The sequence below is a fragment of the Arabidopsis thaliana genome, chromosome 2, assembly GCF_000001735.4.
Source record: "Arabidopsis thaliana chromosome 2, partial sequence".
NCBI classification, from domain to species: domain Eukaryota; kingdom Viridiplantae; phylum Streptophyta; class Magnoliopsida; order Brassicales; family Brassicaceae; genus Arabidopsis; species Arabidopsis thaliana.
In genome coordinates this window covers 7,363,401-7,388,165 of record NC_003071.7, presented here as the reverse complement: position 1 = coordinate 7,388,165, position 24,765 = coordinate 7,363,401, and the positions used below count along the sequence as shown (strand labels likewise).

The 24,765-nt window shown below is 31.0% G+C and overlaps 4 protein-coding genes and 1 long non-coding RNA gene across 25 annotated transcripts; 1 reads left to right on the top strand and 4 right to left on the bottom strand.

The window, feature by feature from the left end:
- Window positions 1-189: 189 nt before the first annotated feature.
- On the bottom strand, window positions 190-5,361 carry AT2G16990 (Major facilitator superfamily protein). 8 transcript variants are annotated; one of them, NM_127252.5, is made up of 15 exons: window positions 5,092-5,361; window positions 4,802-4,996; window positions 3,917-4,028; window positions 2,619-2,731; window positions 2,395-2,517; window positions 2,050-2,285; window positions 1,888-1,963; window positions 1,703-1,789; window positions 1,507-1,587; window positions 1,371-1,403; window positions 1,235-1,288; window positions 904-945; window positions 723-801; window positions 562-632; window positions 190-475 (listed from the first exon to the last, which is right to left on the bottom strand). In NM_127252.5, exons 2-15 carry the CDS (start codon window positions 4,970-4,972, stop codon window positions 383-385), a joined length of 1,371 nt encoding a protein of 456 aa, NP_179291.2. In that variant the 5' UTR covers window positions 4,973-4,996; window positions 5,092-5,361; the 3' UTR covers window positions 190-382. The 8 variants fall into 8 exon arrangements, with proteins under 8 accessions (NP_179291.2, NP_001031360.1, NP_001323581.1 ...); NM_001036283.2 differs by having other exon boundaries at window positions 4,802-5,361; NM_001335525.1 differs by having other exon boundaries at window positions 207-475; window positions 2,619-2,650; window positions 4,802-5,307.
- A 339-nt stretch (window positions 5,362-5,700) lies between these two features.
- On the top strand, window positions 5,701-5,936 carry AT2G06805. The gene has a single exon (NR_140172.1). It is a non-coding gene; the product is annotated as an other RNA (long non-coding RNA).
- A 1,064-nt stretch (window positions 5,937-7,000) lies between these two features.
- Window positions 7,001-11,967, bottom strand: AT2G16980 (Major facilitator superfamily protein). 6 transcript variants are annotated; one of them, NM_001335516.1, is made up of 14 exons: window positions 11,617-11,967; window positions 11,351-11,462; window positions 9,971-10,083; window positions 9,751-9,873; window positions 9,243-9,487; window positions 9,088-9,163; window positions 8,913-8,999; window positions 8,742-8,822; window positions 8,625-8,657; window positions 8,418-8,471; window positions 8,294-8,335; window positions 7,649-7,727; window positions 7,413-7,483; window positions 7,001-7,317 (listed from the first exon to the last, which is right to left on the bottom strand). In NM_001335516.1, exons 1-14 carry the CDS (start codon window positions 11,833-11,835, stop codon window positions 7,222-7,224), a joined length of 1,431 nt encoding a protein of 476 aa, NP_001324578.1. In that variant the 5' UTR covers window positions 11,836-11,967; the 3' UTR covers window positions 7,001-7,221. The 6 variants fall into 6 exon arrangements, with proteins under 6 accessions (NP_001324578.1, NP_001324580.1, NP_001324581.1 ...); NM_201747.2 differs by having other exon boundaries at window positions 7,069-7,317; window positions 11,617-11,817; NM_001335517.1 differs by having other exon boundaries at window positions 7,001-7,483; window positions 11,617-11,966.
- A 510-nt stretch (window positions 11,968-12,477) lies between these two features.
- MEE15 (Major facilitator superfamily protein) lies at window positions 12,478-18,714 on the bottom strand. 8 transcript variants are annotated; one of them, NM_001335509.1, is made up of 14 exons: window positions 18,444-18,714; window positions 17,497-17,608; window positions 15,677-15,789; window positions 15,458-15,580; window positions 15,063-15,307; window positions 14,890-14,965; window positions 14,706-14,792; window positions 14,540-14,620; window positions 14,410-14,442; window positions 14,108-14,161; window positions 13,978-14,019; window positions 13,031-13,109; window positions 12,815-12,885; window positions 12,478-12,730 (listed from the first exon to the last, which is right to left on the bottom strand). In NM_001335509.1, exons 1-14 carry the CDS (start codon window positions 18,615-18,617, stop codon window positions 12,638-12,640), a joined length of 1,383 nt encoding a protein of 460 aa, NP_001323497.1. In that variant the 5' UTR covers window positions 18,618-18,714; the 3' UTR covers window positions 12,478-12,637. The 8 variants fall into 8 exon arrangements, with proteins under 8 accessions (NP_001323497.1, NP_001323498.1, NP_001323502.1 ...); NM_001335508.1 differs by having other exon boundaries at window positions 12,532-12,730; window positions 14,124-14,161; window positions 18,444-18,664; NM_001335510.1 differs by lacking the exon at window positions 12,815-12,885.
- Window positions 18,715-19,202: 488 nt separating this feature from the next.
- On the bottom strand, window positions 19,203-23,483 carry AT2G16960 (ARM repeat superfamily protein; the record flags this gene model as incomplete). 2 transcript variants are annotated; one of them, NM_001335507.1, is made up of 19 exons in its annotated part: window positions 19,203-19,289; window positions 19,395-19,454; window positions 19,550-19,618; window positions 19,701-19,752; window positions 19,844-20,004; window positions 20,085-20,156; window positions 20,243-20,317; window positions 20,394-20,456; window positions 20,575-20,676; window positions 20,829-20,936; window positions 21,051-21,134; window positions 21,365-21,475; window positions 21,582-21,653; window positions 21,746-21,820; window positions 22,443-22,565; window positions 22,648-22,746; window positions 22,836-22,943; window positions 23,014-23,109; window positions 23,442-23,483. In NM_001335507.1, 19 exons carry the CDS (start codon window positions 23,481-23,483, stop codon window positions 19,203-19,205), a joined length of 1,659 nt encoding a protein of 552 aa, NP_001318234.1. The 2 variants fall into 2 exon arrangements, with proteins under 2 accessions (NP_001318234.1, NP_001077905.1); NM_001084436.1 differs by lacking the exons at window positions 20,829-20,936; window positions 21,051-21,134 and adding an exon at window positions 23,333-23,362 and having other exon boundaries at window positions 22,830-22,943; window positions 23,014-23,124.
- Window positions 23,484-24,765: the final 1,282 nt, after the last annotated feature.

The window sequence follows — 24,765 nt, the reverse complement described above, 5'->3', positions numbered from 1 at the left end:
ATTTGGAAAATAGACTCAAACAAATAAAATATTATAAATAAGATAATAATTGAGGTAGAAGCGCCTAGAATCCCCTAAGAGCGCCTAATACCGGTTTCATCCCTTTAATTTCTAATCTATATTCTATTCTATATTATAGACCATTTCAATTTTTGAAAACCTTTTTTCTATAAAAATTGAAATTAAATAAAGTTCTAAACTTTTTCTGAATCATTGCAATTTGTGATCTCATTTAAGCCGGGCTTAAACAAGTTTAGAAGAAACAAATAATCACATGAAGTTATGATCATATTTTGAATAGATCAATTACATATATATTTTTGTCACAAGCTAAAAGGCTATATATACACTCTTCTCTTTTATACATGATGAGTTCATATAATCACACTTCCTCGCCTGAGGTTTTGTTGATTGCTTTGTTCAATGGTGGAGTAGGGACATCTTTAATCAGTAGACTCTGAAAGAAACCGATCAACTGTGCATGCAAAAGGTATTGGTCCATCATAATTCGTATACAATCAAATCAAAGTTAGTCTTGATAGATGAGATATTCATATATACCGAGGACAAGGAGATGCAAAGGAGGCTGAATCCAGGGAAATAGAACGGTGCATTTTTTGAAAGAAACAACGCTATATACATGGAATCAAATTATTGAATGTGTCAAAAGAAATGAATGAAACTTGGTAGTATATAGTTTGTGTTCTTACGGCTTTACAAACCTGTCAATGGACTGAACACAAATGGTGCCACCACTTTGCCAAAGGACCTCACTCCAGATATGCATCCTTGAACTTTTCCCTACACATTTCAAATTAACAATAGTTAACTTGTGTGCTTTTTTGTATAAATGTTGATACAACAAAAATCAAAAACCAATGATAACAAGAAACTGGTTTTTACCTGTTCACCAGGTCCAACTTGTCTCGAGGCAATACCACAAACCTGCAGCCAAAAATGTTCAAACTCTTAAATTTTATAGACATCAGATTCAAACCATTTGAAAATGAATTATTGTCCATCTTTAGTTATTATATAGGCCAATATAATCCATTCATTATATATCACTTAAAATTCTTGCCTAATTTTAGATGTGAGATATTATTATTTCCTATACATTATATTATACATTACTCTAGGCCTTATTTCATTTTCAATGTAAGATTCTTCACAAATTTTATTAAGTAGCAAAAGCAGTAATATTAATGATCAATTAATAGAAATGTCAAATTACCGATGGCATCACAAATAAGGCTCCAGGTACAAACACAGTGGTGAGATAAGGAACCTGCGAAAATCGAAGAAAAAACAAGAAGCAAATCATATTGAGAGAAAACATAGAATGAGGTACCTAGTTTTGACTGACTCACCCATGGTGCCCAAGAAATGCTGACAATGGCCATCTACATCACAAACCCCAATATGCACCATTTCATTATTTCTTTATAAAAAGAAGGTTTTGTAAGGTGTAAATAGAAGCATAAGTAAGAAAATAAATATGCTTACGTTTATGAATTCCATAAAAAGCCCTGTTGATAAAAGCTTGCATTCTCCAATGGCCGATGCAAATCTTGGCAGTACAAACAACTGAGAGAACATATTGATCGCAATTAATTAACGTAAGAAATCAATTCAAATATGAAAGTATAAATGCTATGTTTAGACAATACTATTTACACATAATCACTCGTAGGTTATTTACTTGAGAGATAGACCCAACGATGGTAATCAACAGCAAGAGATCAGCAAACTGCTTCTTGTCAAATCCAAAACGTGCTTTCAAAAAGTACTGCATAGTTTAGAAAAAAGTCATGCGTATATTATTTCATTAATATAACGAAAAACTCAATATGTGAAAATGATGATTATATAATTTATGAGCTAAACCAAGAAAGCAGACTCCATTCCACTATCTGAAAAACTGCTGAAGAATGTAACAACCAATGCTTGAAAGAATATGGTGCTGCATTATCAAACCCATAACCATCATTTTGAATAACAATATATGAGAACATAAATAAAAATAAAAGCATATATATATAAACATACCTAGTCTTCATCAAGCTGATCATATCTTTCAATGAAGAATACTTCTTGTGAAAGACTTGTGTTTTGATGGGTCTATCGTTCAGAATCGGCTCTGCTAACATTGTGGTATTAATACTATCATGATCCTCTTGATGATACGTACCATGATGAAGATCATCATCTTCATCATCGTTTAGCTTTTCTTTTAGGAAAACTCTCATGTACACTAGGCCAACGAAAAATGATATAGCAGAAACCTAATTAATCCGAAAATGAAAATCATTGATTTTGGAATCACATGCATCAGAATTAAATTTAATTTAATGAGTTAGTTTTAATATTGGTGATGAAAAATCAAAAATGTACCTGAAAAGTCAAAGCTATGGGAAGAAAACGAGCAACTAATGTTCCAAAAAGTCCAGCAATTGTTTTGATACCAGCTAAAATACCAAAAGCTGAAATTCTTGTACTGCCATGAATATTTACTGCCTGAAAAAAATAATATGAAATGAGGTTATCTTTTCATAACATTTTATTAAAATTATAAATAAATCATTGTGGAAAAAATAAAGTAAAAATAAAGTAATTACCACATATGCATAAGCTAGGCAGTCAACGGTGCCTTCACATACCATAGAGGTCAGAATCTTGCTTATATAAAACACATAAAAGAATTTTATATCCCTTCTGTATCCTAAAATTACTGCCAAAATTAAATCACAGAATCAACCACATATTATTTTTGAAAAAGTTTCTTTTCGTAATAAGAAAATATATAGAAAAATAAATATATGAGACAATATTTCAAAAGTGATTTTATAAAGTTAAAAGAGAAAAGGAAACAAATGAAATATGCAAAATATTTAAAAAAGTGAGAATGCGAATAAATGCCATGTAATACTTCTACAACTTTCTTTGGTAACACATGTCATTTTTATATGGTCATATTGTTAATGAGTTAGTTTAGAAAGTCATCTAACAATATTCCACTAACCAGTAGTGTTTTATATATGGCTATAGATACTTCAGTTTCCCTTTTAACCTTTTCTTTTAATCTTTAATTCAAGCATGGGTTATCATTGTGCAACCCGGTCGTCGGAGCATCATGCATGGCCAAAAAATAAGACTTCTGTTTTTAGTAACCAGGATGTGATCCACAATATTATCATTTTACTAATCACGTCATGATATGAATGTAGCCATTGAGTAAGTCACTCCCGGTATTTATAATATACATAAAGCATGATACTATTTTAACTGGCCAAGTGAGAGTGATTAAATAAATTTACGATTTCGAGGAATTGATCTCTTCCCTATACATTCAAACCAAGTAAGAAACACTAACCCACTACCACTTGATTAAAATAAGATTTTACGATTTTACTATTTCGATGAATTGGTCTCTTCCCTATACTACATACAAACCAAGTAAGAAACACTAACCCACTACCACTTGATTAAAATAAGATTTTGTCACTCAATAATTTATTTTGTTGGTTTATTTGCATAGTTAATAACATTTAAGATAAAGTAGTTTCACAGGGAAAAAAAAAAGATTAATTAAAGTTGTTATTTGAAGTTGATATAGATCGATTTAGTTTAAATCATAATTTTGCGTTGGCAAATAAAGTAGTGGTGCTTGTTCGGTGAAGACATGTGGTAGGGCAAATGACGATATATATGCATGCGCGTGTTGAAGTGGGGCATAAACCTTCTTTACTTCCACGCAATTACTTTCAATGCACACAGCACATTGCAATATCATTTTTGACGTACACATTATCATATACTTTAATATAGTTAGTGAGTCATTTTATTTGCGTTAGTGAGTTAGTGACTCTAAAAGTAAGAAAAAGAAAGAACTAAAAAAAGAAAACAAGAAACTGACCAGGAGGAACAATGGAGAGACACATGGGAAGGGTGAGGATTGTTTTAATCCCATATCTGTCTGATAGATTCCCAATTACTGGCATCATTATCATAGTCCCCATCCCTATTGCCTTCATTTAATAGTTCATAAATAAAATTCATCAGTATCATAACAAACAAATTTATTTATTTTAAATTGTTTTTAGCTTGTTTTTAGTAATAAAATCTTTAAAAAAACTTTAGCATATTAATTACATCAAATTATATACTAATTTATATTATATGGTTTTAACCTTTTATTTTGTATAGAAAACCTTAATTGGAAAACAAGTTTTGATCGGAAAAAAACTACATAGAAATTTTTGTTCTCCAAAACCATCTAAAGGAAATTAATAATTACTTTTTTCTTAGAATTGCATAATATAATTAAACTCGTGATAAAATGGTAGTAAGAAAAAAACTTAGACCGTTACTTTTTTTTGGTCGGCAACTTAGACCGTTACTGGTAAAATGTCCGGGCTAGTAAATAAAAATACAAGAAAGAAAGTAGAGAGAAAAATATATTTAAAACTGGATTTTTTTCTTTCTATTTTCTATTTATAGGTGAAAACACAAATGCAGAGTAAACCTAAATACAAAGAAAATTTACTCTGTTAAAAGTTACTAGTCAAAAAACTTGATTAGATTTGAAAACAAAATAGGATGATATTCTATAAAACTTTTTTTCCCGTTCTTTATAATCTTTTTTTGCTTAAGAAAAGCAAAATCCGATCATCTTTAAAAGCAAGTTTTCGATTTCAGACATTTGGAAGCATATGCCAAATTTCGTTTCAAGTAAAGAAAACAAACAAAAAAATCTTCTAACAATCAAGAAATGGAAATCAAAGAGAGACTAGGTTGGTACCACTTGTTGAAAACCAGTGAGGTAAACGGCAAGAGAACATGAGTCGTCAGGGCCAGAGCATACAGCAGCGACGGTGACATCAGTAATCACTGGTACTACCATGAATCCGGCGAAGGCAGAAAGAAAAACCGTCGCCAACATGTGTCTCAGCCCTCCAATTCCATCCTCCATCACCTTTTAGCCTATGCTTGCCGACTTCGATTCAAAATAACAGAAAATAAACACAAAAAGTGTTGAGAGTTTTGTTTTTGTTTTTGCTTTTGATTATTGAACAAACAAAGAAAGCTTACTTGAAAATACTACAATGTGGCAGATATTTTTCCAATCTATTCTTTATTCCAAAAATTCGGTTGAAGCATGGGAGATCACATCAGACTTTTGAGGACTTTTTTGGTATTTTCTGGCCGACTCGATCATTAGTCACCATCTCTTGTGTAGGGAGTACCTTTTAATTACACATTACGAATTATGTGACATTTTGTAATAACTACGATCGATTTGAAGTTAAGACTATGCAAAAAATTTGGTACTGCCATATTTCAATCTGCATTAAAGATATATAAATCCAGACGATTACGTAATTAAATAAAAATTTATCCGTCGCGTACAAACCATAAATAAGGATCATGTCCATTCCCACAATTTTGTAAAAACGATTATGTCCATTCCCACACGCTTTTGTCATTTCTAGGCATTTCAAAACAACAAAGTACAACTTGATATCACTCACATGCATGAAAATAAGGATCAGTTACAAATAAAGCACTTCAAAAGTGTATGCCGTTGTAGAAATAGGCACAAAATCATGTGCTACTGCAATTAGGTATTTTTCTCACAGTATTGACGTTTTTATCTTTTTTATTATTCGCATTTAACCGTCTAATTTGTCTCTACAATTCACCCTCAATCTCCAGTTCCGATTTGTCTCTCAATTCACCCTAATCGTAATTCGTAAACTGATCACAACATGACACATACACCATCGAACATCTGTTTTTGAATTACTTAGCGATTATTAGACATCGTTCTATCAAATCGAAAACATATCCTACCGTCGATCCTCATTTCCGCCGTTAACGCCTTCCATCTTCAGTCTTTGCTAATCAAAAACCAGTGACACTGCCTTCATCTCTTTCCTCGACTCCTAAACTGGTGACAAGTTTCAGTCCGAATCAAAATCCACCGACCAATATATTTATCGATCAAATGTAAAATTAATTTAATCTGCGTCTTGAAATCTTTGGGTTCCCTAAGCATTATTCCCTTAGGATATAGATTTATTTATATACAAACCTATTTAATTGGATCTATTGAATTAATAAGGGAGAAAAAGATCTATGAAGCATTTGGAAAAAAAAGAAAAAAAAAAAAAAAAAAAGAAAGAAGAAAGAGTATTGACAAGATTGTCTTTTCTTAGCCAAATAAGTACTCATTCTTATAAGCCCACAAGAATGTACCCTCTCATTATTTTTTTGGCTGAAATGTGCCCATTTAAACAAAAATCCCATGAAAATAATATGAAAATCCTGAATTTTTTTGTGTGCAAAGATTTAGTTTTCCATTCATATGATCAAAGAGATTATAAGGTTGTTTCTTTTAATCTCGCAACTTTTTGTTGCAATATTTACGGTTGTGTCGTTTCTTTCGTAAGCACTTCTAAATGGTTGTATCTTTTTAACGAAAAATTTTCGTTGAAATATTTACGATCTTTTTTGTTATATCTTTTTATCGCGTATTTTCATGAAGTTTTGCGAATTCTCCCCGAAACTTGCATCTTTTTATCGTAATGTCATTTGCATTTCTAAACGGTTGTGTTTTTTTGTTGCAATTTTTTGTTAATATATTTATTGTTTTTTTATTACGGTTGTGTCTTTTTATCGTAATGTCTTTTTACTTACGAACGGATGTGTCTTTTTATCGCAATTTCTTACTAAAATATTTACGTTTTTTTTTGTTTTGTCTTTTTTATTACATCTTTTCATTGAAATATAAAAAGCTTTGTCTTTTTATCCCAATCCTTTTTGCATTTATGAACGGTTGTGTCAATGCAACATTTTGTTAAAATATTTACGGTTAATTTTTCAGTTGTGTCTTTTCATCTAATTCTTTTGTTGAAATATTTTCGTTTATTTTTCTACGGTTGTCTTTTTATCGCATCTCTTCTCTAAAATATTTACGGTTGTTTGTTTTTACGGTTATATTTGTTTGGTTACTTAGTTGATGTATGTTGATGTGACCGGTTGTACTTAGTTGCCAACAACTACTATACAAGTGATTTTATTCATTTGCAATGACAATCTTTGTAAGAAAACTAAGTTATTTTTACAGCTTCTAGCTATGTATTCGTTTTAAATGAACTTTTAATTTGAAGCAAATTTGTACAATATTACAGTTACATTTGCTTCTTGATATATTTCTTGTCAAGCTTCCGCTTTTGAAGGGTTGTTGATTGTTATGTTCACTAAGGGCAAAGAAGGATGATCTTTTATCAGAAGACTCTGAAGGAATCCGATCATCTGTGCATGTAAAGCAATGTCATTATGTCATGCATTATTAATAATAAACATATAATTGTGATAACTGATGATATGGTTGTAGATGTAAAGAATACCAAAGAGATGGCGATGCATAGAATGCTGAATCCAGGGAAATAGAATGGTGCATTTTCGGAGAGAAATAGAGCTATATCAAACCAAAATAAATATTTGTTAAAGGAAATAAAACTTTATTTTCTCGATATTGACCAATGAACGCTATAAAACTTATTAGTGATGAATAACGTTTTATTAATGATAGTTATTAATGAATGGTGTTCATTGGTCACTTAGTGATACTGTGTTCACTTACCTGTCAATGGACTATATACAAATGGAGCCACAACTTGAGCAAAAGCCCTTACCCCGGATATACATCCTTGGACCTTCCCCTGGAACGAGATGGTAATCAAAAATAAAGGCATAAATATCGTGTTTAAATATAAGGTGTTTTCGGCACATTTTAAAAAGTGAATCTAAGTAGTTAATCTTGTTCTTCTTTAATATGTTAATTGTTAGGCAAGACAGAATACATATCTTAAAAGCCGTACAATTTAATTGTTAAGTTTGGTGGATTTCCAATTTCAAAATCAAGCCAAGAGTGGATTGATCATATCCTTTTTATATTACTCTAGATCTTTTCTTACTTCAAATGTGAGATTTCTAACATTCTTGAGGGATGATGATTCTTCTAGCCACTCATCCGAAAACTGATTATATGATAACTTTGATATTTTATCGTTCAGATCAAATTCGGTTCAAGTTGAGCTAGCATTTGTTTAAACTCTTCTACTATATCAAGTTTGGTGAGCTTCAACCTCAAAATCGTTTTATAACAAATGGAATGACTCATTATCATTTATATATTACTCTAAATTCCTTATTATCTTCTAAAAATTCTTGAAAAACGTTAAAACAATGAAAAGTTGGAAGAAGAAAATAACTTTTACGGTCATACCTGTTCACTGGATCCAACTTGTCTTGACGCAATACCACAAACCTATACTCAAATTCAAGATATATTTAAACAATACTAAGTATAAGGCTCCATTACTAAGGACAATGATGCGGTAAAATCTTACAGATGGCATCACAAACATGGCTCCGGGTACAAGCATGGTCATGGCATAAGGAACCTATATTTTTCAACAAAAACAAACAATCCTATTGAATTTGTAATCTTTTAATGACACTCGAACTCTCTTGGATCAAAGATCTCGATATAGAAGGAAGTTACCGAAGTCAAATCAATAATTCTAGAAACTATTGATAGTTCTCAGCACACTTACCCATGGTGACCATGCAACACTAAGACAAGTCGCCTGCATTACAAGCACATAAAAAAAATTCTTACCTCTACAAAAATATGTATCATGATTAAAACAACCAAAAATATATATGTTTACGTTGAAGAATTCCATAAGAAGCCCCGTTGATAACACCTTACGTTCTCCAATGGTAGAACTTAAAGTCGGCAATATAAATAGCTGAGAATGATAATTTAGCAGCACGTATCAATGATCAATATTTATTCCTAATTTTAAACGATAATTTTACATAAATTTTACAATATTTACCTGGGAGATGGAGCCAATGATGGTAACCAACAAGAATAGCTCAGCAAAGTCATTTTTGTTGAACCCAAAACGAGCTTTCAGAAAATACTGCGTTATTACAAACATTTATTTTGGTTTATTTAATAGTTTTTTTTGAGTAAAATAAAGAATGTAAAAGTGTGGACATGAAAAAAACCATGAGAGCAGACCCCCTTCCACTTTCCGAGAAGGTAGCAAAGAATGTAACAACCAATGCTTGAATGAGTATAGTGCTGTGTTATAGAAACCATTTCGATCATTTCGAGTTATGTATATTTATGTGTCATGTATATCTACTTAGATGAAACGTACCTATTATTTATCAAGCTGACCATATCTTTCCAAGACGAATACTTACTGTTGAAGACATGTGTCTTTGTTGGTGCATCTCTTAGTATCGGCTCAGTTAACATCTTTAGATCACCACCATTATGAACCTCTTGATGACTTCTACAACCACCACTATCAGCTTCATCATCATCATCAGCATCTTGTAACCTCTCTTTTAGGAAAACCCTCATATACACCAGGCCAATGAATAATGATATAGCTGCAACCTAGTAAATTGCAATTTTCTTATATATATATATACGAGAAATGGTATGAGAACAATAATTCTTTAAATATAGAAACAAATATGAATCTTGAAAACATATCATTTTTCCTCAAAAGTTTTTGTGAATTTTCAACTGACAAGCAATATATTAAGTTATTAAAAACCGATTCTTAATTAAGAAAATGATTTTATAATATTGGATAATGTTTTGAGTTTGTCTCTTAATTTTGTGATTTTGTGCTAGTATGTATAATGATATGATACCTGAAAAGTCGAAGCTATGGATAAAAAACGAGCTGATAGTGATGCACAAACTCCGGAAATCGAGCTGACACCTGCTAAAATTCCGAACATTGATATTCTTTTTGTGCCATGAACATTTTTTGCCTGAAAAAATAGTTAAAAAATTTCATGTAAATATTCTATTTTTTAATAAGAACGAAATATCTATAATATGATCAAGGTGAAAAGACAAAAAATTTACCACATAAGCGTTAGCGAGACAGTCAATGGTGCCTTGGCAGACCATATCGAATAGGGTCTTGATTACATAAAATGCGTAAAAGAAATTGGTATCCCTTCTGTACCCTAATATTGCTGCAAAATGTACAACATTTTAGTACACAAATTTTTCCCTTCACATCAAAATTTTATTTTAAAAAACGTTAATTACACATATCCAAAACGAAAAGCTGCTAAAACCAACAAGATTGGCTGACGTTGTTCAAACATGTATGCATATGAATCATCATCTTGCTTACTTTGATAATTTAATCATGCATTCCATGAGTTTAATTTTATAGTAATTTGCATTAATTAATAATACTAGGATAATATATAGCAACAAGAATGTAAATATAGCAAAAAAGAATTACGCCAAACGAAAGAGACATGCAAACAGAAGTTACCAGCTTGTTGCAAAACGAGATATACGTGGGAAAGATATTGGGTTTTCCAAACTTATCCCATCTACATTTTAGTACGATATTATTCGTTTCGGGTTTAAGTAGTAAAGCTCGCACATATTTGTTATTGAGCTCTTTTCCTAAAAGTCTCATATTAGTTAAAGTTGAACTTAACTTATATATTATAAACTATTTTTTAAAATTTTCGATGTGAGACGTTGGTTTATACCCAACAATCTCTTCTTCAAACCAAAGACTACGAACATTGGACCTCTCCTCGAGCAAAATTTTGACACCATGACTCCACCTTATTCGCGAGATTCTTAAGACACCTTCTTATTTGTGGCACATAGAGGGTTCTCTCACACCGATTATATAGTCTAGAATTCTAAGTCTATTTTTTTCAATCTAGACTCTGATATCATTTATTGGGTTTTCCAAACCGTTTAAACTCCATTTTAGTATGATATTATTCACTTTCGATCCAAATGATAAAATCTACACTAATTTGTTATAGGACTCCTTTCCAAACAAAACTTATACTAGTTGGAGGTTAATTTGCCTATATATTAAAAATTTATTTTCTAAATTTCTGATGGCGCCGAACGGTTGTTTGTACCCAATAAAAGAATACTTACTCTTTTACGTTGGCACTACTCTCATGGAATCATGAGGTGTCCACGATCATAAGAACTGATAAATATAATGAAGGTATCTTTCCTTCTATTGGTACACAATACACATACGCATGGCTACTTTTTCAAACGTTAGCTCTACAATTATTGATTGGTATAATAGCTAATGATTGGCTTTGCATGGATTATTTAATTGTATCAGAATTATATTACTTATAATAAGTTCTCTGCCAAATAAAATGGTAAAAAGATAAGAACAAATATTGTTGATGGTATAATAACTTTCACTGGGAAAATGGAACCTTAAAAAGAAAACAAAAGAACCTGGAGGAAGAACAGAGAGGCACATGGGAAGAGTGAGCATTGCTTTGATTCCATATCTGTCCGATAGATTGCCGATCACTGGCATCATTACCATTGTCCCCATTCCTACCGTCTTTTTTTTATATCATTTTCACCATCAGATAAAAAGATAAAAAGTTTAAAGAGTAATCAACACCCAACGAAAAGAGATTAGTTAAAGCGTAAAAACAATAACAGATTTAATATTATATGCATGTATGTGTATATATATAAGTAGATATGGTTACCACTTGTTGTACTCCGGTGAGATAGACGGCCAAAGAACATGAATCGTCTAGGCCGGAGCAAACCGCGGCTACGGTGACGTCAGTCATCACTGGCCTTATCAAGTATTCGGCGAGCCCCGACAAGAAAACCGTCACCAGTAGGTGTCTCAGCTCTCCAAGTCTAAATACCTCCATCTCTCTTCCTCTCCTAAACTTCACTTCAAATTCTGAACTATACATAGCCTCGGAGATTAATGCATATCTTATACAAATATCCACGTGCGAATATTCATATATTAAAATCTTTAATTAGAATGAAAGCATTCAGATAAGAAAAAGAAAAAAAATTCAGATAAGAATTTTTGTTAAACCATATAGTAATAAATTTTGATATGACATTTATAATTAGGCAGTCAGTATCACCTTGGTGGATGCATGGTCCTTTTCATTTAAAATGTAATTTATATTATTTAATCGTTTAAAGACGATAAATGTTAATTATTGCCAAATCGAATCAGAATCAGTTCATGGCTCGATATGATAATTGGATCTCTGTAAACAAAGAGAGAGTATGAGAGATCCCCACCGGCTCCTCTCTGCCTCACCTTGAGTTTTCTCAATCATACGTGGAAAGTATACTATTACAATACCTACTCAACTTTTTTCAAAAAGGCTGTAATAACGATTAACATTTCAAGAGAAAAGTAGCACAAATTAATACTCTCTCCGTCCACGAAGATGGATTTTTTAGAATTTTACATTCTTTAAAAAATAATATATAATAACAATTTTAACTTCTTAATACACTTTGAAAATAATAATAAATATATACATAATTATTTAATAAGGATAAAACAAGTAAAAAGTTTTAAAATTTACATTGGAGATATAAAACTTCTATCTTTGTAAAAAAAATGTTTTTTCTAAAAATTTATCTTTGTAAGACGAAAGGAGTATATTTTTTTATTTTAGCTAAGGGTTCGTTGCAAATGATACATTGAAGAAAATCAGTAAAAGATTTAAAATAGATTTCCTTCATGAATCAAGCTTCTTCTCTTGAAATGTTGTTGATTGCTTTGTTCATCGACGGAGAAGGAACATCTCTTATAAGAAGACTCAGAAAAAATCCGATCATCTGTGCATGTTAACAAATGTTAGTCATGCATAATTACACATACAACAATGAACATAGTGAGATGGTTGCAAGTGTGAAGAATACCAAAGAGAATGTCACACATAGAAGGCTGAATCCAGGAAAATAAAACGGGGCTTTTTCGGAGAGAAACAACGCTAAATCAAACAAAATTTAGTTATTTGTTAAAAGGCTATAGAAGGTTTATTTTTCTCCATTATATTGGTCTATAATTATTATTTTAAAATGGTGTTAAAATAGTAATGAGTGGTGTTGAAACTCTACTTTAATGTGTTCACGTACCTGTCAATGGACTATATATAAATGGAGCCACTACACCAGAAAAAGACTTTACCCCGGATATGCATCCTTGGACCTTCCCCTGCAATGAAATGACAAAAAATATCTGTCATTGTCGTGATTTAATTAAAAAATTTGTTCGGTAGACTATGATTGTTTCTGCATACGAAATCCAGTTGAAAAAATTAAAAAAATCTACAATAACTTAATTAACCTTGTGTGCCTTTGATATTCATTTTATTTTAAATCTAATATTTTATACACATTTACAAATCTATAATTGATATGGGAATTGGTCGGCCTAATTATGAATATTGGTTGACTAAACTATATCCATATCGGATCAATCCTACTATTTTTTTAGGTCTGATCGATTTTGATGCATATTAGATTAGCATATTGATAGATTGTAGGCTTTCAACTTAAAACCAATTGGTTTTAGGTGGAGTGGCCATAACTCTTTATATATTATTCCCTCTGTTCTATGAAATTTGATGTTTTAGATTTTATTTTTGTTTATAAATATTGATGTTGTAGGTTAATATTATTATTATTTTTATTAGTAACCAATGAAGAGATGAGAGAAGTAACACTTATATTTAACAGAAAAATAATAAAAATAATATAAAAGTTACTTTTCTTAGTATGTGTGAAAAATCCAAAACATCATTCTTTTAGGAACAGAGGGGGTACTTGATAATTTATCCAACTTTCGATGTCTAACTTTCTTCATTAACACATATGTTAAATTCAAGTTAAATTCTGAAAGCTTTTATATCAAAACTTAATGACAGTGAATAAATTTTTTATAACATATTATACTATAATCTTCTTTGTTCTTTAAGTAAAATTAACAATTTTTTTCTTTTTTTCATTGTTTTTTTTCCTTGCTGATATTAACAATGGTTTGGTTGATTGTTGGCAGGAGAAAAAATATTTTACAATCTCACCTGTTCACCGGGTCCCACTTGTCTTGAAGCAATACCACAAACCTAGAACCAAATTTAAGTTCTGTTTAAGCAAGACTACGTAAAAATCATTATTAGTAAGCACCACATGAAGTTAATTAAAAAATCTTACAGATGGCATTACGAACATTGTTACGGGTACAAGCACTGTCGTGGCATAAGGAACCTGTATTATTCGAACAAAAAGAACTAAGCAATCATACTGAATTTGTAATATTTTACAGGTCTAATCGCTCACCAACTCTCTTGGGCCAAAGATTTCTACCGAAGGAAGTTTCAATCAATGTAAGCTCAATCATACTTTTAATTAAATATCAGTCATATTAAACTTCTAAAAATGTGGAGTTTGAACGTCCAAAAAAAGAAGTTGAAAAATAGGTATTATTATTTTGTAATAGTTCATATCAAACTTACCCATGCTGACCACGAAACACTGAGACAAGCTGCCTGCACCCCAAGCATATAACCAAAATTATTAGCTATATATATGGTATCGTAGGTTCATTGGAAGAAATTGAAAGTAAAAAAGGTTAGAAAATATTACGTTTACAGAATCCATAAGAAGCCCTGTTGATAAAACCCTACGTTCTCCTATGGCAGAAACCAATTTCGGCAATATAAAGAGCTGAGAAAATATATTTCAGCACGTATTAGTGAACAGAATTTATTCCGATAGCATCGAAAACTACATATTCTTTTTCAATGTTTACCTGAGAGATGGAGCCAATGATGGTAACCAACAGTATGAGCTCAGCAAAGTCATTTTTGTTGAACCCAAAACGAGCTTTTAGAAAATACTGCGTTATTTAAAAAAAAAAAAAAAATCATTACACTTTTTAATACTATATTTTTAAGTAAAAATTAAGAATGGTAAGATGTGGAGATGAAATTAACCAAGAAAGCAGATTGCATTCCACTTTGTGCGAAGGTAGCAAAGAAAGTAACAACCAATGTTTGGACGAGTATGGTGCTGTGTTATAAAAACCCATATTGATCAGTAACTAAGGACTATATAAAAATATTTATGTATATGAAACCATGCAAATATTATATATTTATCAATGTACCTATTCTTTATCAAGCTGACCATATCTTTCAAAGACGAATACTTAGTGTTCAAGACAATATGTATCTTAGTTGGTGCATCTCTTAAAATAGGCTCTGCTAACATCGTTAGATCACCACCATCATGATGATTTCTACCACTAGTATTATCATCTTCATCACAGTCGTCTTCATCATCATCATGTAACCTCTCTTTTAGGAAAACTCTCATGTACACGAGGCCAAAGAAAAATGATATAGCTGCAACCTAATTATTATAATTTTCTTATATATTTTTTTGAATATTGTGGGTAGGTAACCAATATATAAAGGTATGAAAAATAACACTTCAGAAAATGAGAAATTGATTTATTTTTTTACTTTTTCAGTTTGGTTAATAGGTATGAAATTCCGATACCTGAAAAATTGAAGCTATGGGTAACAAACGAGCTGAGAATGTTGCACAAACTCCTGAAATTGATCTGACACCTGCTAAAACTCCAAACATTGATATTCTTTTTCTGCCACAAACATTTTTCGCCTGAAAATAGGATTAAGCGAAATGATATCGTATAAATGCTTTGAGTTCAAAAACTTTCTTTAAATATAATAATGGTGGAAAGAAAACAAAATTTACCACATAAGCATGAGCGAGACAGTCAACGGTGCCTTGGCAGACCATATCGAATAGAATCTTGGTTATGTAAAACGCGTAGAAGAAATTCGTATCCCTTCTATACGCTAATATCGCTGCAAAAAGTTACAACATTATAGCAACTAACAGAAAACAAACATATTTGAACGTATATTAGTTCTGTAGATACTATTCTATACTTTCTTGCTTTCAAAATTGTTATATGATAATAATAATAGTAATGATATTTTTGTCGTAATTTAGAGAATTATTAATTTATGAGTATAATAATTGACGTTTATATTTAATTTGAGACTTTAAAATGTATTGATTAATCGAAGTATATATTAATTTATGAAGGTTATATGATCCTGATGTATGGTAAAGTATAAGACAAAAAACATGTTATATCAAGGGCAAGAACCCATTCTGCATCAACTTATGATTTTTGTAACCGACAGTCCGACACTACATCTATTTAATTTATGGTGCAGAAGAAACATTTGTGTAACTCCTCTTCATTATGGCTCAAATTAATTAATTTTGAGAGTAAGGTCTTTCTCTCATTACATCAACATTGTTCAAAAAAATTTCAATATTGGTTTTCTCTATGAAAGTACATATATGCTAGTGTTGGTTAGGCTTTTTTTGGCGACTGCGAATTAAAAGAAGTTTTAGTTGTAGTCTAGAATTATGTTTGCATTAAACTAGCTCTACAAGAAATAACAAAAATTAAAGAAAAACTTTTTCGTTTCAGCCAATCAATTCATTATTCATCGTTTCCTCAATATTATGATACCGACCGTGTTTATAAATTGTTCTTCATTATTTATCATTTCTAAAATATTTGATTTCATCATCGAAATTGTAGTCCTCCAAGATTAACACTTGACAAAAGAAATAATACTTTCAAAAAGTAGTACTTTTTTACGTTGACACTATTGTAGACTCATGGAATTGTGAGGTGTCCACGCAGATAAACAAATAAATAATCAAGGCATCTTTCGTTTTGTTGGTATATCTATGCGATTAATTGAATAGTTTCTGAAACGTTAAATACCTACAATTATTAGTAGGTGGTAGTTGGTACATACAATTTTCTATAATTAAGACCATCTCCAATAGTTACTTCTATATTTTTCTCTATTTTAGAACTGATTTTATTTTAGAGATATTGTGTTCCAATGGTCACCTCTAAAATAAAGTTTTCTCAAAAATAGAGAAAAAAATAGAGATAAATTGTAGAGATCTCTATTTATAAAGACAAAAAGTAGATATCTCTATTTTTTCCTCTATTATAGAGGAAACTTTACTTTAGGACATCTCCAACCCATCCCTATTTTTGTCCCTAAACTCTATTTTTACCTTTATTTCACTCCAACTCATCTCTATTATAGAGATCTCTATTTTTTTCTCTATATATAGAGACAAAAAATAGGGATTTCTATTTTTTCCTCTATTTTTCCTTCTACCAAATAGAGATCTTTATTTTTGAAGAACCATTGGAGTGAAAATAGAGAACCCTATTTTTTCTTTATATTTAGAGGAAAAAATAGAGATAACCATTGGAGATGGTCTTAGAGCACAATATCTGTAAAATAGAATAACCTCTATAAATAAAGAAAAATATAGAGATCACTATTGGAGATGTCCTAATTAGTGATTGGCTTTTCATGGAAATCTTTTTACTCAGTGTTTTTTTTTCTTAGTTTTTAAATATTAGAGAAAAACTAGAATTATACATTGTGTAAAAGCATTGTTTTGATGATAAAATGAGTTTCGAAAAAAACTAATTCAATATATAAACTAAGAGGAAAAAGAACCTGGAGGAAGAATAGAGAGGCACATCGGAAGAGTGAGTAATGTTTTGATTCCATATCTATCGGATAGATTCCCGATCACCGGCATCATTACCATTGTCCCCAGTCCTACCGTCTTTTTTTTTACCATTTTCACCGTTAGAAAAGATGTTTACATTAATTAACTTAATTTTCTTAAGAATTATAATATTGAAGTTGTTCTAAAGAAGAAGTAACTAACAACTTGAAAATAATTGATTCAGTTAAACCAACTGACTTTCTGTGAGGACCAACCAAATTTTTTAATTATAATTTTACTAAAACTTATCCCAAAACCTTCCCGACTTAGTTGTTGGTACAAAATATACTCATTTTGTTCTTTTTTGCTTGATTTTTTAGAAGAAAAAAATTGTTTCAATAATATTGATTTTTTAGGTTTTTAATGCAATAGTTATTAGTTATAATTGATAAATTGTAAACTTCAATATAAATTATTGAAGATCATTAGTTTAGAGTTATTAAAAATTGTAAATCACAAAGAACAATTCATTTAAAAATAACATTTAATATGCTTTTTTAATATTTATGTTTTTTCGTAAAAGATCAAACAAAAAGGAATAGAGAGAGTATTATGTACCAAAAAACTCATTATGTCATTATATAGTGAGTAACTCAAAATTTCATGTAATATTCACTGCATATGTATTTTAACACGTCTTCATCTATTATTTTATTTTTTAAAAAACGTCGTCATATAATATTCCATTAATAACATTTAATTTAGGTTATTTGAGTTTTATATATAATGATTTGAGTTCTCTGTTACTAATTTGAAAACATTGAAGAGTTTTGGGAGAATCAGTTATAACCAAAGGATTTGAAGAGACATTGACCCAAAAAAAAGAGCCATCAAAGAGTAAAAAGAAGACAGTAAACAATACATATATACAAATATAGGTAGAGGTGGATACCACTTGTTCTACTCCGGTGAGATAGACGGCGAGAGAACATGTTTCGTTTAGGCCGGAGCAAACCGCGGCGACGGTGACGTCAGTCATCACTGGCTTCACCAAGAACTCGGAGAATCCCGACAGGAAAACCGTTGTCAGCAAGTGTCTCAGCTCTCCAAGTCTATATTCCTCCATCTCTCTCTTCTCTCTCCTCTCCTAAACCACTTCTAATTCTTAATTATACGTTGTCTTGCAAATGTATCAATGTGTCTTCGTTAGGTTTCCATCCGATCCACGTGCTAATATTAATATATTGATTGGTCTTTGTGGTAAATCATATATTAATTCGTGAAAGATTATAAATAGTTAGGCTGAGTGTAACACCCTGGCGGCTGTATGGCCATTTTCTTTGTACAACGGAATTTAAATTAGTTTATCAACAACAAAGAAAAGTAAATGATTTTTATTTAAATGATGATCTATGGATTAATCATCAAAAGCATGTTGCTTATAATACTAAGTATAAATGTATTATACTGTTACAGAAAATAGCTCATAGCAGGTTTCTTTTTTATATTTTTTTCATAGCAGGTTTCACACAACTTGATTGGAAAAGTTATCATTGTTCCAATTTAGTTTGTGTATAAATCATGGATCCAAATCCAAATAATCAAATTTTGTTTATAAAAATAATGCAACTGAAACGTCTTTTGCAAAAACACTGAATATTGTTTGCAATGAGATCTCTCTCATTTGAGACTAATCGATTTACTATCAATGTCACACTTGATACCTCGCAGCAAGCCTTTCCTTAGCAAGAGGATCCAAAACAGAGAGACATTCTTCCCATGAGTTTTTTCCAAGCATCTGAACCCAAAAAGATAAAGTAAAAGACATTAACCATTTCTATTGTACACAAACAAGCGCGTTGGATGGATGGTTAAAACTGAACTTAAACTCAATAAATCTTACGTTTTTATAGCCTATCAGCACTTTGGAGAATTCGCTTTGGATGACCTTGTTTTCCATATCCTATGATAAAAATTCATTATTTATGTATCAACCAATTGTTCAAAGCTCAGTAAAAAAGTCTAATAGAGTTAGGATTTTCTTTTTTGTTCACTTACTTTCCAGCTTGCGATCGCTAAGCATATGAAAGCAACGGAGCTGACATATCTTGATGGATTCACCTTAACCTAATTTATGAAGAAACTTGAAAAATATCAAACGTTATTCAATGTTATATATTAACAAAGCAAAAAGTAAAGAGAGAAATACCATTTCACATAACCCTTGAAATGCATTTTCTTTTGTACTGTCATCATCTAACCTGAAAAGAAAGTACGATAAGAAATTGTTTTATAGAGCAGAGGTTGGAAGAGTATGTAAAGAATCCAAATCCAACAAAAAGGTTCACTAACGTTGCCAATCTCATGCACCAAGGCTTCATGAAGTTCTCAATGGATCGTGCACTGAGGTCTGGACGAATCCGTGCTAGTATCCCAACGGTAATTGCACTGTTCATAGCTAGTTCAATTGCATTGTATTCAACTAGTGTAGTTAAACTCTTCAACTCTAGTGTCTTATTCACACAAACAAAAAAATGAGGCATAATTAGACATGGCAAGTAAAATCTTTAACTTATAAGGCTGTTAGAGTCACCTCTCCGAGTTGAATAATCATGCCTAATGAATAGACAACATTGGTCACAATTGGTGAGACTTCTTGAGGATACTGAAACATTGAGTTCATATCATTCACGAGTTTGTTCTTTACCAGAAACTTCAACAATAAATAGAGAAATATCATTTTGGTTTTACCTTGACCGCTAATTCTCCTATTGCTTTACAAGCATTATTCGCAGCAGAAAGGTTTTCTCCGCTAAAATTTGCACTCTGTACAAAGCAGAGATACAATCAAACACAATAGAAAAAAAAATGTATAGTAGCATTATAATTTGGATATACCAACCAGTTGTTGGCTGGCGATTTCGAGGAACTCAAGCAGGCGGGGTTCTAGATAATCCGGGAGTACCTGTTAGTGTAGCCAAAAAATATTACCTTACATATAACGAGTAGCTCTCACTTTCCATGCTATTTAACAATTATGTTAAAGGTAAAGATTTTGGCAGATAAAAGAATATACAACTTACTTTTGTAAGATGACAAATAAGGGCAAAAGCACTTTCTCTAACATCTGGAGTTTCATCCATGAAACACTTAAGAAGCATATCCCTTAGATTACTTTGTGAAACCTGCATAAGAGCGATGATGTGAGTATCCATCCAGTTGTGACAATTGACTCGGTCGTATTATACAAACAACTTTGATATATTGAATTATTCACTGAGTGATAAGAACTTATGAGTAGAAAATCATGTGAACAAGACATCAAGAAAGGGAGTACCAGAGACTCTATCCCACTGACAAGCCCTTTAGAAAGTCCAGAAAAAAATTCAAGAGAACAAACGACGATATTTTGGTCGTATTGAACCCCGGCAAAATCATGATCAACCTAAAACAACACAAGCAAGCTATGATCAAACGAAAAACAGAAACGTGAAATAGTTATGTATAAGCCCTAATAAAATGAAGATTTGTTTCTAATGAAATGAATTCTGAATTGAACCTTAGCTAGCTGTTGTAGTTGAAGGATATCCATGCACCTCTCGAAAACATACCAAGAAAATGGAGCGAATCCTACTTCTAAAGCCTGAAACATGGAAACAAAACTAGTTGTAAATTGATAGTTCATGTTGCAAACATTTTAATATTTTGTTAAGATAAACTTGTCTAATATTCACATATCTCCCAATATTAGTAGCAATATCGGACTTCCAGAGTACCAAAATCTCAGTACCTTCACTTACTAGGATTATTTAAACTAATTACATTCGTGTAATATATGAAAAATCTTAAGGAGCTTGAAAAGTAGTAACATACCTTAGAAATGGATGTGAAGCACTTCAGCAATGGAATTACATCTTTATCTGAATTGGAAATTTGTTCCAACGTTGAAACCAGTGGGGGAATCAAAATCTTAATATAAGCACGCTGCATAACGGGTGAGTTTTAAGTAGGTAGAAAATATTTTAAGAACTATATATAAATTTAAATTCACAAGAAACAAATTAACCTTTCACAAACCTAATCATTATACCTTGTTCAGATTGATTCCAACTGAATCTGCTAGTGCTCTAATAGCATCAAGAAGAACTTTTAAGTTCCTCTTCTGAATATATAAAAATAGTGTGTGTGTTAGGTAGTCACAAATAAAAATTGTTTAATATGTCAATGTAGTCAACTACAAGAAGATTTAACGACCTGATACTTTCCAAAAGCGCGCATTAGCTGTTGTAATATTTTTTCCAGGTGTGGTACTAATTTGTCACCAGCATCCTACATGTTCACAAAAAAATCACTTTATGTCAACAATCATCTATATTATTAAAATAAAACTTGATTGGGGTAAGTGAAACTTAACTTTGGCTTCATGATGGAATTATCTTATTAGACTAAATAGGTCCAATTTCTATTCTTTTTCAAGGCATACTAATGATATGTGACAAATATTTAAATATTTACGTAAAATTAACAATTACAAAATAAAAATCTAGATATTACAGTAAATGGTTCGACGTATATATTATGATAGAGTATATTTTGTACCTATATATACATATACTATGGTAGACTATTCTAAAGAATAAGACACGGTTGGTTAGTTATTGCTACACGCTTTTGGATCTTATAAATAGTTTCTTCCTTTCCATTTTTAATCATAAGTGTTCCTAAACCGAAGTTCTCTAAATTTTACCAAGAATCTTTCAAGCATCTTTGTTCTTTCAAATTCTTCTTCAAGAGTAGAGGTTCTTTCAGTTTCTCTCAAGTTTTTCAGGTATGATGGTAATAAATAAGCTATTGCTAAACACTATATATATAAAAACAATTGTGTGGAAAAAACACTATAAAAGTTCTTTACACATGACATAATATACAACAATGCAAAGACAATAGTTACCTCTTCAAAAGTTGTCAAAGCCAAACATGCAGCTTCCTGGACCCAGATGTTCGAATCCAAAAGTTTGAAACGAAAACCATGAAGAACTTTTGTAAAGAGTTTACTATTCTCCAAATTACTTTCCTATAAAAAAAGTAAAGTATCGAATCATCTAAAGATTGTTTTAATAAGTTGAATAAAAAAAAATATCATGTTCAAATCATACCTCAAAAACATATGTGCCAAATTGATAAAGTGTCCAACACGTTATCCTTCGTACGAGAGGAGATTGATCATCTAAAAGACGACGAAGGATTGCTACAATCTGCAACAAGGCACTAGCATATTGATGAAGTTAATTCACGTAGAAAGAATAATGAATAGACAAAAGATCATAAACAAACTTTCCTCAGCCAAATGAGGGTAAAAAAAACTATTGCATCCTTCAGCAATGGCTCCAAAAGCAAACACTGCAGCTTCCCTCTCTTTCCAAGTCTCATCATCGAATTTTGATAGTTTTGCCTGCAGCTTGGAAGAACATGTTCTTAGCTAATTGTTTTAAGTTCCATAGACCGAGAGAAATAATATTTACCTCAATAAGAGGCATGAGTGTTAGAAGAATTTCATCTCCAAATACATTAGCGAGAATACCAATAAATTTTGCACTGCATGCTCTTAAATTCCACTCCTTATCATTTTGTGCCTAGAGATAGTCATTAAGAAATGATGTATATACTTAATATATTTATATTGTATAACTCAGACTATCATATACAACTTGTGTGCATATATCAAATGACCCTATTAATGGAAAACGAGATTTCAAATCATATAAGAATATTAAAAAAAAGTTAATGTGAATAAAAGTAATTTGTAAGAATAATTGAAGTCACAAGAACAAACAACTACACCTGATCGATGTCTGGTTGAGATTCAACCTCCTGCATAAATGAAATTCTTTCGTACGTTATATAATTTGAAAAAAGATGACAAAACATGTAATACCAAAGGAAAATAAACCTCTTCATTCAAAAGTGTCTCATCGTCATCTTCATAAGCCATATCTGAGAGCAACATCTAATAAATCCAAACCAAATTTTATTAAAATGTCAAACTACTAGAATGTGCCCAAAAAATAGTAGAAGAAAAAGAGAAGTATCATTTTACTGGAATCAGGCGTGGCAATAACTCCTTTAAGTCCTTTGGTTCCAGCTGAGCATCACAATATGCAGGCCTGGCAAACAATAGTATAGTTAAGCAATTTTACAAGCTAGAAAATAATTTGATTAAAAAAAAAACAGAACAACAGAAAAAAATCATTTACCAAAATTTACATGATGTAAGAGATACTTCTTCATTGAGCTTTTTTAAGACATATGCCTTATATGCCATGAAATTCTGGAGATCAACTGAAATAGACAAAATAAGGCCAGTTAACCAATTTTGGTCTACTAATGTTAAATTAAACAATCTTTAAGCATTAATAAATTGAAAAAATGTAAAGCTAACACCAAAATAACATGAAATATTTGAGTAAACACTATTACATAAACAAACTTGTATAAGATTTTACAAATTGAGAGGAAAATGAACGAAAAAGGAAAATATATTTACCCACAGTTGATACGAAAGGAGAGAAAGGGGGTGAAAGAAAGGAGAAAAAGGATGAAAGAGAGAGAAAGATACGGCTGACAGTGACAGGCGAATCAGAGCGAGAATCCCGAGGGAGAGAGGAGGCGGCGACTAATTTAAAGAGAAAGAAAAATAAAATGTAAATAGGGTTTAGTTTGTTAAGATTTATATTTTCCAAAAAAAAAAAATTAAAATGGTATGTTTATTAATAGATTAATTTTAATGGGTATGATAGTATTTTCTCAAAATAAAAAGACTTTCATGAAAAAACCTTCAACTATTGACTTATCTAATTTTAAGCCTCCAACTAAATTTTAAACCCTTAAGTAAGTTAGTTTAATAAAACAACTTCCCAAATGTCGGTTAATCCATTTTAAACCCTTTAGTTAAATTATCAATAAAAAATGTATCAAGATAAGAAAATAGTTTTTCTATAATTTTGCCTAAACATATATTGTTTAAACGATATTCTATTTTATGATGTTATTGTTTTGGTTTGTTAGAAAACAACATTTTTCTTACATAAAACATTGTGATGTTTGTTTATAGAACCCTAAATTTTCAAAATCTTTTATGTTTATTCAAAATCCTAAAATTGTGAAAAGTGTAAAGCTAGCGTCTCTCTTTCTCATGCTTCTCTTTTATCCATGTTTGTCTTTTTTTTCTTTGGGCAAAAGCTTGTTTTTCCATTCAATAACTCAAATGTAGTACA